The sequence below is a fragment of the Apostichopus japonicus genome, chromosome 3, assembly GCF_037975245.1.
Source record: "Apostichopus japonicus isolate 1M-3 chromosome 3, ASM3797524v1, whole genome shotgun sequence".
NCBI lineage: Eukaryota > Metazoa > Echinodermata > Holothuroidea > Aspidochirotida > Stichopodidae > Apostichopus > Apostichopus japonicus.
Genome location: NC_092563.1, coordinates 30,140,704 through 30,152,985, shown reverse-complemented (window position 1 = coordinate 30,152,985; position 12,282 = coordinate 30,140,704). Strand labels below are relative to the sequence as shown.

Below are 12,282 nucleotides of genomic sequence, written 5' to 3'. Positions count from 1 at the left end.
TTCCGGCATGTGGTACTTGCAATGGGGGGGGGTGGGGAGGGGAGAAGTCACTAAGGGCTGTAAATGATTCTTACCTTTTACATTCATCTGATAGATGTTCTGGCATGTGGTACTTGCAAGGGGTGGTGGGGGAGGGGTGGGTGGGGGGAGAAGTCAATGAGGACTGTTAATGATTCTTACCTTTTGCATTCATCTGATAGATGTTCTGGCATGTGGTACTTGCAAGGGGGTGGTGGGGGAGGGGTGGGTGGGGGGAGAAGTCAATGAGGACTGTAAATGATTCTTACCTTTTACATTCATCTGATAGATGTTCTGGCATGTGGTACTTGCAAGGGGTGGTGGGGGAGGGGTGGGTGGGGGGAGAAGTCAATGAGGACTGTTAATGATTCTTACCTTTTACATTCATCTGATAGATGTTCTGGCATGTGGTACTTGCAAGGGGGTGGTGGGGGAGGGGTGGATGGGGGGAGAAGTCAATGAGGACTGTAAATGATTTTTACCTTTTACATTCATCTGATAGATGTTCTGGCATGTGGTACTTGCAAGGGGTGGTGGGGGAGGGGTGGGTGGGGGGAGAAGTCAATGAGGACTGTTAATGATTCTTACCTTTTGCATTCATCTGATAGATGTTCTGGCAAGTGGTACTTGCAATGGGGGGAGGGGTGGGTGGGGGGAGAAGTCAATGAGGACTGTTAATGATTCTTACCTTTTACATTCATCTGATAGATGTTCTGGCATGTGGTACTTGCAAGGGGTGGTGGGGGAGGGGTGGGTGGGGGGAGAAGTCAATGAGGACTGTTAATGATTCTTACCTTTTGCATTCATCTGATAGATGTTCTGGCATGTGGTACTTGCAAGGGGTGGTGGGGGAGGGGTGGGTGGGGGGAGAAGTCAATGAGGACTGTAAATGATTCTTACCTTTTACATTCATCTGATAGATGTTCTGGCAAGTGGTACTTGCAATCCATAATCATTGTCAAGGTTTCGCTGTCGTTGGTTTCGTTAAACGGAGGTTCCCCGCAAACCAACATGAACAAGAGCACACCCAAACTCCAGACATCTGAAAAATTCAAAAACAACTGTTTAATACTGGACATTCATCAGTTGTTCTTACATTAATTGAGGAGCAAAGCAATAGAAACTATGAGTATAAGCATGTACCCCATCTCCAGACATCGGAAAACATAAAATTTACCTTTTAATACCATATATTAATGATGATTTCTCACAATTTAGAAATGCAGCACTGCTGTGTTTTGTCAAAATCAATTCAAAGACAATTCTATTATTTAGGGGTGGGAAGGTAAGGAGGGGCTGGGGGAGGACTACTGTTACAGAGCTTTTTGAATAGGTAGTGTTTTATTTCTTCTTGCCGTGGTTGTGTATTCCTAACTCTATAATTCCATAAAATTCCTCATTTTTCCAACCATAAAGTTTAGGTAGACAGGAATCTGTGTTGGGGACACGTATGAGAGGAGAAAAGTAAGTTCATGCAATCATCTTCAACATCACCCTCCCCTCTCCTCCCCTGCCCTGCCCTCACCCAAGCCACCCCTGCCCACTTCAAGAAACTTGAAGCAATCAACTTACATACTGATGAATGAAAATGCAGCAAGAAAACAAATTAATTGGTTATTTTGTTAGCAAATTATAAGTTAGTACTGGCGGTTGAAGTGGTGTGTTTAATTGTGAGACTCCACAGAGCCTTATCAGTAACATTTAACTGCACACTAAACTAGTAATGTGTGCAAGATACTTCAATAAACATTACAGCTATCACACGTACCACACAGTACATTGTAATATTGTAGGCTAACATTTGTAGATTAATATCCATATAAAGTACATTGTCTCCATGTACTTAAAGTACTTTGCACTCTACAACAAAGTACAGTATGTGTTTTTTTCTATATATATATTTTTTATTATTACTATTTAATCATTATTACTTAAACTAATTTTTTTTTAGACCAGGCAACTTTCCAAGATTGTATCACATAGTCTGTGGCTGTGCCATTTCCTAGTATCCTGGGGATGTAAATTTATCAAATAAAGTTGACAACTGAAATCAAGTTTTTACACAAAGGAAAATGTGAAATTTAAAAACATGTTGCTTGCATGAGGGAGTAATACTGTAGCTCTAACTCCATGATTATTTGTTAGATTGTTATCAATGTATACATGATACTAAATATTACAGCCGTTTGCACAATCTCTTATCCCTTACCACCTGACCAGTCACATGACCAGTCATTTGACTGTATTACTCCCATATATTGACAAAAATTCCTTATAAATAAAATAACAACATCAAAAGTTCTAATTCTTCCGATATTGTTTATGAACAAAATTCAGTCGGAAGAAACAAACAACCAACAGTATAAAAAATAACAGGAATTATTAGAAGAGAGGTGTTATGTAAAGATACTGCATGGTCCAACCTAGTTTCATAATTATTGGAGGGGGGGGGGGGTAGATTAGTGGAACAGCTATAAATACATGAATATTTTGAAGAAGTTTGTACTGATGTTTTAGGCAGTATGTGGCTTCACTATTATAAGTACAGTACTCCGAGGAAGGACAGGTACATATTAAAAGATTTCAGAATTGTTTGTAAGAAGTTACACAGATGCATCAAGCAGTATGTGGCTTCCTTATCTAGTGCCACATACTTTACTATTTCTGAGGGAGCTGGGAAAGATACAAATAGATAGTACTGTAAACTGTATAATTTAAGAAGTTCACAGAGAAGCATTCATTAAGCAGTATGTCTCTTACACCTTATCTCTAACATTACAGGACAGGGTACTGCATATACAGCTAAATATTCTTAAGAACATGACGCAGATCTATGCAATGCATTAGACTGCATTAAGTGGCTTCCTTATTACTACTATTATTATTAAGGCCAGCTCTTACCTTATTATGAAACTCATGCAAGCTATGTGGCATGTACTATGAGCATTACGATTGCTCAGGGTTCCAAGTCTTGGTATCCCTAAGGATAAACTCAAGTGTCTCTTCACTTGATTTCTTCTCCAATAAATGTAGTTTGCAGGGAGGGAAAAGGTTAAAAACTCTCTGGAGGATCACCATGGACAAACACAAAAAACATTTCTTGGGAGGGAAAATTTTCTTCGCTGTTCTCTATTAACAGAATTCATTATACAGGAACGATGATGTGGAATAAGGTGCGACAATTTTGAAATATTTAATAATTAATCTTACATTTGTGCTTGATATAATGTTATGATCTACAAATCACACATTTTTCAGTTTTGTCCCAATGTTTAGACAAAATTCTTTCAATAGAAAATAGTACCAACATGGTAACGCAAAACAGTTTAGTTGACAGGGAAAATAAGACCTACAGAACTCACTGAACCAAAACAGATTGTGTTTATAACTAGCATTGCAACAAGACAATTCAAAAGTTAGTGGTCAAGTAAATTTGAGGAAGTATTACCACCAATGTAGCAAACAAGTGTTTGATCCACTCAATGTGTTGAACCAATATCATACAATATAGATCATCTCTACAGAACATCAGTGTGTAACTACACAGTACAAAAGATCATTTTCCTGCGCAGCCTGGCTACAGAATGCTGCAGCCCCTCAGCATTCTACTGTACTGTACCTTTAACAGGGTGCCTAACAAAATGATGTCAAAGGATATGGTTTATGCCAGTTGTATGCTGATCTCACAACATAAGATACCTCAGTCAAGAGTCAGACATAAACTCCATAAGGATATTCAGAGAAGAAATACTAAAGATAAGAAAATTCATGCTTCACTTCAAATTAAATTTTCTCCAACTTAAAGCAAAACATGTTTTTCCAAATCAAAAGTAGATGAGAGGATATTGATTTTTTTCTCCTTTTTTTCACGGTTGGGTTGAGAACTTCCCGTCTATCCAAACTAATTTCAATTGAAAACCAAATTATTTTGCTGAAAGAAAATTCAACATTTCTAAGGGGAGAAGTCAAACAGCAAATCCAATTAAATAGTGAGGTGCTTGACGGAAAAGCCTGGACATCATTACTAGCAAAAAAAGGAATGGAAAAAAATACAATAATTGGAATGTGGACTAACCAAACATAAGATCTTTGCATGACTGCACGATCCGCTTATACAAGCATGTTGTAGAAAGTACAAGGAAGGGGGAACTGGGTACATGCCAAAGAAAAATTAGTGACATAGGAATAAAGTTGGTATTCATAGAATACAACAAAAACTATAAAAAGGACATTTAGTAAGCCAATACTGATCCTCCCACTGACTTTGATCAAAAGTTTAACAGTTTCTCTAAACTCGCACATGTCCTTTTTATGTTCATTTTTACAATTTCATGTAGTTATGAGACATTTCTCTGTAGCTGCATGTGGAATACAAACACCATATCTTGCTTCAACCTAGATAAGACTGTAAACACCAGAATGATAACTGCATACTGTTAAATAAGGGGTTAATCAACGGTCTAGCGTGCGTTACTCATAGGATTAATGCACGATCGGGGGATAATGCAAGCGATGCACGAGGGCGGAGCCCGAGTGCATCCATCGATAGCATTAACACCCGGAGTGCATTGATCATGTGAGTAATGCACACTAGACCATTGATTAACCCTGTATATTCATACACTACCATTTGTGTGGGGGAAAAATCATAAAACAGAACATTTTTGGTTACATATAACCAAAGATTTATTAAAGTGATGCCCAGTAATTTTACCGTGCGTTACTCACAGGATTAACCACGGTCAGCTGACCTGAATGGACCAATAGGACTTAGGAATCTTTACTAAGTATGAATTAACAAGTATTAAAGAGAATCATAGTTTTTCTATGATCGATGTTTGAGAAACACAATTACATTTAGTTACATACATGTGACATGTGTACATGTACACACATAACACAAATCATGACTGACTGTTACATTGCCTGGCCATTCAACATGTAAATATCGATTTATTAAATCCCCACTTATTCTCCACTGAATAATGTAATGCCTTATTAATATTATACTAATAGCTCAACAATTTCCTGCTAAAGTACTGTACATCCACTATGTTGAATTATCAATGGATTTGTGCACCATTTGTAATGTAACCTTTACTTAGAGCACCTATAATGACTTGCAACGTTAGGTAAACTTTTGATCAAAGGCGCCATAAAAATCCAATTAAACGATGTCATTCATTAACTCGACCACTAAGACTAGCTCAATATCCATCTCAAATGCTGTTCAGATAAAGTCTTCAAACCTTGGTAAATTTCCAAAATTTTGATTTTGCACAGGTCTGATAAATACTAAAGTTGAAAAGAGTCTGTGCAAGGAAAATTCTAAGAATTTGATAGAATTGCTGGTTCTTTCTAATTATAACTTTCTGGTTTGGTGAATATATGATCCATGATCGATGTCGGTGCTGAATCAAATGCCAATTTATTTTGGTTCTAGTTCTGGGAATTAAGGTTGGATAAAATTACCAGAATCTACGTACCAAACTCAAGATGGTACATTTTAAAGCAGAGAGAATATGTGTGTGAGGTGGAATAGTCATTTATCTGACATTTAATAACAACATTCAAATTTCCACAGAAGGAGCCTACAAAGTATTGTATTTACATTCATTGTATTTACATCCACTAATAAAAGTCTCATCAGGGGACAACTCCCACTCAAAGTAGATATTAACTACTCCCCTCTCCCCACTTAACTTCCTTTGACAACGACAACTTCTGTCGGTATTTCTGTCTACATACTGGACTCTCCTGGGTTCATCTGTGGATGACAGTTATGTTATTCCAAACTTTAATATTCCTTACAAACTATAAGTACCATTTTTCTTATAGTACATTATCTATAATTGTGGTATTATTGCAAGAAACTAACAATATATTTAGCTCAAGGGTTTTTTTTTTTTTTTACCTTGCAGAAGATATTACTTAAATTACAAACATAATATATAATCAAGCTGCTTCTTAATAATTTTTTAAGAACAAAGTTAGCTGAGGTAGGACTTAATGAATCAATTTAGATAATTCCTAAATTTCAAACAGAATGACCTGATTTCTTTTTGTAACATTTAATATAATTAACACATTTCTTTTTCTTTTTTTACTTCAGGTTCTTTTTCATGAAGAAAAACAAAATCAGCTATACTCCCAGAAATGTTGGTGGCCCTACATAAATTGTCATGAATAAATAACACACATATAATACCTCAATTGCTGGTCCATTCTTTTGACTAACTAGCTTTGTAAGATATCTGCCTTTGACTAAGCTAGCATTGTAAGATATCTGCCTTTGACTAACTAGCTTTGTAAGATATCTGCCTTTGACTAACTACTGTAGCTTTGTAAGATATCTGCCTTTGACTAACTAGCTTTGTAAGATATCTGCCTTTGACTAACTAGCTTTGTAAGATATCTGCCTTTCACTAACTAGCTTTGTAAGATATCTGCCATTGACTAACTAGCTTTGTAAGATATCTGCTTTTGACTAACTAGCTTTGTAAGATATCTGCTTTGACTAACTAGCTTTGTAAGATATATCTGCCTTAAACTAACTAGCTTTGTAAGATACCTTCCTTGACTTAGCTAGCTTTGTAAGATATATCTGCCTTTGAATAACTAGCTCTGTAAGATATCTGCCTTTGACTAACTACCTTTGTAAGATATCTGGCTTTGACTAACTAGCTTTGTAAGATATCTGCCTTTGACCAACTAGCTTTGTAATATACCTTCCTTTGACTAACTAGCTTTTTAAGATATTTGCCATTGACTAACTAGCTTTGTAAGATATCTGCTTTTGACTAACTAGCTTTGTAAGATATCTGCTTTGACTAACTAGCTTTGTAAGATATATCTGCCTTAAACTAACTAGCTTTGTAAGATACCTTCCTTGACTTAGCTAGCTTTGTAAGATATATCTGCCTTTGAATAACTAGCTCTGTAAGATATCTGCCTTTGACTAACTACCTTTGTAAGATATCTGGCTTTGACTAACTAGCTTTGTAAGATATCTGCCTTTGACCAACTAGCTTTGTAATATACCTTCCTTTGACTAACTAGCTTTTTAAGATATCTGCCTTTGACTAACTAGCTTGTAAGATATCTGCCTTTGACTAACTAGCTTTGTAAGATATCTGCTTTTAACTTAGAACTAGCTTTGAAAGATATCTGCCTTTAACTGACTAGCTTTGTAAGATATCTGCCTTTGATTAACTAGCTTTGTAAGATATCTGCCTTTGACCAACTAGCTTTGTAAGATATCTTCCTTTGACTAACTAGCTTTGTAAGATATCTGCCTTTGACTAACTAGCATTGTAAGATATCTGCCTTTGACTAACTAGCTTTTTAAGATATCTGCCTTTGACTAACTAGCTTTGTAAGACATCTGCCTTTGACTAACTAGCTTTTTAAGATATCTTCCTTTGACTAACTAGCTTTGTAAGATATCTGCCTTTGACTAACTAGCTTTGTAAGATATCTTCCTTTGACTAACTAGCTTTGTAAGATATCTGCCTTTGACTAACTAGCTTTGTAAGATATCTGCCTTTGACTAACTAGCTTTATAAGATATAGACTGCCTTTGACTAAGTCCTTGTTTTCATACTGTAATTGATGCTTCATGCTACAATTCTTTCAGTACAGTAGGATCAGCTGCATTTCCTGTTTAAATAATAATGCTGCATACCTATAAGGATGTGTACATGGATACCTTTAATTCCTGTATCCTTTTCCCACCTTCCAATAATTGTGTAGGCTATTTGTATTCTTATCTCACTCTCCCCTCACACAGTTACTAACCTTTCATTTATAAAATCCCATTAGCTTTATGCAACAGTTATATTAATGATCTGTTAGCTGTGACACTTCCAAATCACACAATGGACACACAGTGGACAACTAAAAATAGGTTATAAAAGGGATTAATGCTGTCAGGACAAAGACTATTACATAATCCATTGTTAGCCTAGGTTAGCCATTCAAAAGCTTTTTTCCCAGGGATGACTATCGCTGAAGACAGATGTGTTGTTTGAAGGACTGACTGTGTAATGGACCTGCTTTATATTACCAAGCATTACTACAATGTACACAAAAGGAAAGAAAAATCATTAAATCTCTGAATCAATGATAAAATCTGAAGACTTTGCTAATGGGATTTGAGAGAACATTGTTTGTGTGTGTTGGTGTAATGTATGTATGACTTTGTTGTGTGCAAGGGTACATCAGAGTTTGTATGTATAGCAGAAGGGTAACAGAGGAATGAAATAAATTGCTACTTAACTGCCTCTCCTCAACATTGCAACATTTGAACACTTTGTCACCAGTCCACCCATTTCTGTGTCAACAAGCTATCCTTCTATTCTCTCAATGTACCATAAGTAAGTCCCACTTGTAAGCTTGTATTAATATTTGTGATATTCCAGTTTTTTGTTAGGATGATGTCACACCAATTACATTAATGTTTATCCAGAATGTTTTGTATAAAATAATCTGTTTATCTGCTGTGAAAGTGGTGTTATATACCTGAACTAACATATTCACAAAATATTTAAATGCCTGTTACTGCTACTACATTATAACACAATACATGTGGCAATAAAGGAACACTTTCCTCTTTGGTGTGGAGGGGGAGGGATCTTTAAATAGGTCATTAGGTACAAGCTTCCTAGTCTCCACAATCCCCTCACCAATCTCACCACACCACAATTTGAATACTACATTGTACATATATGTCTGTGTGGCAGTACTAAACAGTATTTCACATAGTACTTCCACAATCCCAGTGAATTTATCCATCTAATACTATGCTAAGAAGACCAATTTATCCATTTAATTATATGCTAAGCAGACCATCAATTCTCGATATAGGACTTTGCTCTCACACCTCTAGGCACCCACACATGTCATCATGAGGGTTTATCTGTCTGCAATGATACCTCATGTAACAATTAGTTTGAAAGTACACCACTGCTGCTACGAGTGGGCTAGGATCTCAATGCTCTTGAAATCTTAAGCATAGTGCCTCGGTTTTGAGCCATCGCAATGTATCGCTAAGCGACCAGATTTTACGTGAAGCATCAAAGTTACAGTCATTAAACCATAAAACTAGAAGGCAGGGAGAAAGGTTGTCGCAATGCCATTCATCAGAGTGGAGTGCATCGTGTCGGCGGAGTTACAGTCTATTGACACTCAACGTTACACTTTCATACAAGAACCAGTCAAATTCCTGCTTAGTTTTAAAAGCAGATCTAGAAAAGGACCTAGGTAGAACAGACAGATGAATAGAAGAGATTACATTAGGTGCATATCTGTAGCTTCAATCAAACAGTAGGGTGCAGAGGCACTCAGCTACCAGTCAAAATTTGCAGTAAATGATGCTACACAGATAATTTGCAAAGAAAAAGTGACATGGAAAGAAAGAGTTGCATGAGATTCTTACAGTTTGTTTTACACTTATTGAAACTACACACACGCAAGGGCACAAATGACTCTGACATGTACCTAACATATTAAATGTGAGTTTACATACCATGTATGCTAGTACATTATGGGTCCAAGAGATCTTAAAGGGTGAAGGATGATAATAGATAGGAAACTAAAGCTTCTTGTTCCACTTCTATACTTCATGAAAATTACCAATGAATTTTGTGAAGAGACAGGAAGGCAGATAGGTAAGACCTGTGAGGAGACAGGTTAGCAAGGAGCATCATACCTTTTTACAAAGTAAAGTACCTTTTTAAATAGTAAAGTACCTTTTTACATAGTAAAGATTATGTGACCCTTGTGCATGTTTTTTTTTTGGGGGGGGAGGATAGCAAATGACACCTGAAATCATCCAATAACATTAATTATACACATGACTCTTTCAGTATTATTACTTCAAATTGATTTTAGAAAATGTTGCCATCCAAAATATTATGATCAGTTTAAAATTCTATTCCACATAATTTCCCACTGCAAACGGACATAGGCAGGTGCAGGTCTACGCAACATCTGAAATTTCACAATGCCACACATGTCCTTTCTTCGCCCAATTTAGAAAAGGTGTACAGTACTTGATATTAAAACAGCCAAAAAAATGCCAAATGACACATTGATGAGAACTTTCCCTAAGTTTTCTGTGTGGCAAGATCAGACATAATCAAGATCAAATCACAATTACACTATTATGTATATTTTATTGATTACATTTGTTTTCTTTATTATTATAGTGTTAAGGGGGGGGGGGGGAGTTGCATAAGAAGCAGAAAGGGAAAGGGAAAGAAATAAGTTAGGAAGGTGGGGGACAAGAACGAGTAGGGAGAATGGACTTTGAAGAAGTAGGTGGAAGGGATGGAATGCAGGTACTGAAAAGAACAAAATCAACATTATAAGAGAAAGGAAAATGGAAGTCAAACATAAGATTATCAACAGAATGAACTTTTATTTTTTCTTGAGCTAAAATTTTGTAAATGTCATGAGTCATATTTTTTTACTTATTTCAAGCATGACTTCTCAATTGACTTAAAAAAATATGAACAGACAATTTTTTGTACAATTATAACGCTGATTGTGTGTGCTTTAAAGCAATTAAGTTTCTTTCGGTATTTATACGCATGGTAGAAACATTATAGCTATGGAGCTGTCGTGGCTGACAAAAAAACAAAAACAAATTCTTGATTTTCTACAATAACTAATCATCCATATTTCTTTTCTTGTTTTGCTCTTTCACTAATTTCAGATTGTTTCTGTGTTTGTACAATAACTTTGCAGCCTAAGTTTACACAGATGTTGATTACTAGTATCTAGATAAAATAAACTGCAACAAAAGTAAGCTTGCTTTTATCGATATTAAAAGTATTCTGAGTATTAGATGCATGAATTCTCACACTTATTCATCTGTAAAGGGAGTCAGGGACCAAATTCAATCCACATTAATGCTGCATGATCTACACTAGTGCTGTACAGCTGAAACTGAACCTGTGGAGCTCAGCAGATGACAAATGTACCGATTCAACACAAACTTACCATAGCGATTCATACATGGAACTTCTGCAATCAATATAAAACTATTAAACATGGATCTATGCTTCATTTGATTGATAAAACATTTCACATGGTGGATGAAACTATAACATTCTTGTGCATTATCATACTGTGACAATGACTAGTAAAGTAACAACTTGGATTGAACACAATACAGTTTGAAATGTCATCAAATTTCCTTCATATATATATTTATTTCAATTCAACGTACACTTAACAGCAGAACCAAACAGATCCTAAAAAAAGAAAAAAGAAAAAAAGAAAAGGGGGAATGGGATTATGTTTGGTTAAAGTGTTACTACTGTTTATATATAGGTGAGATTACCCACAAAATAAAACTAGTTCATAAATTTGTGCTAAGAATCCTGAATGTTACCGGGTTTTGGATGCTTCTAAGGGACAAGCTTACCTGTCTCCTCACAACCTCTTTGGGTGGTAGAATGCGGGTAGCTGAGGGTGTACATTGTGATACTGTTACCAGGTCACTCCAGGCACAATAGGACAAGAGTTCTGAGGTTGTGGGGAAACAGGTAAGTGAGGAAGCAAAGTAACCTAAGAGCAGTGGGCTGAATTGAGATTTGAGAAAGCCTTACAAAAAGGTGCTGTCTTGATATCATTGGTCTATGGTAAACTTGGTAATCTACTTCAGTATCTAATGGATGAAAAAACTAAGATCCAAGGTCACAGTTTAGTACGTATTACGTTAAAGAAATATCCAGACAAAAAACGCACGGTGCTGGCACTTTGGATGGTAGAATGAGAAGGAAGGGCGGGCATTGACTGGAAGGGCTGGTTATAGAGGGCGCACAGTGTTAAAAAGTTACCAGTTCATTCTAGGCGCAGTAGAACGAGTGCTAAGGTTGTTGGGACACAGGTAAGCGAGGAACAAAGTAAATTTGATATGATTGGCCTATGCAGTTGTTCATGAATGGCAGCTTAAATTTCCTAGATGGAAACAGTATTAAATTAGAAACTTTACAGGTATGTGCCAAATGCCAATACACGCATAGGCCTTGATGTTGTTCAAATCTTCATGCTAAGTATGTCACGCTCTCAGGTGATTTACCTAGTTTAGGGGCTCTTCATTTGGGGGGGGGGATGAGGAGGAAAGGGGGAGGCATAGCTGTTAGATAACTTTGTCCCTACGTGGCACTATGGCCATACTGTACCTTGTTTTCAGGATAGTACCACTTTAAAAACAAATACAAAAAAATTTTGGCACGATGACAAACATGGTACTAG

The 12,282-nt window shown here is 36.4% G+C and overlaps 1 protein-coding gene across 1 annotated transcript in view; it reads right to left on the bottom strand.

Moving 5' to 3' along the window:
- LOC139965821 (uncharacterized) overlaps window positions 1-12,282 on the bottom strand; it is a 52,028-nt gene that overhangs the window by 27,227 nt on the left and 12,519 nt on the right. Inside the window, exon 3 of the mRNA XM_071968574.1 lies at window positions 919-1,060. Within this exon, the coding sequence (XP_071824675.1) occupies window positions 919-1,060 (142 nt within the window). The remainder of the gene's footprint in view (window positions 1-918; window positions 1,061-12,282) is intronic.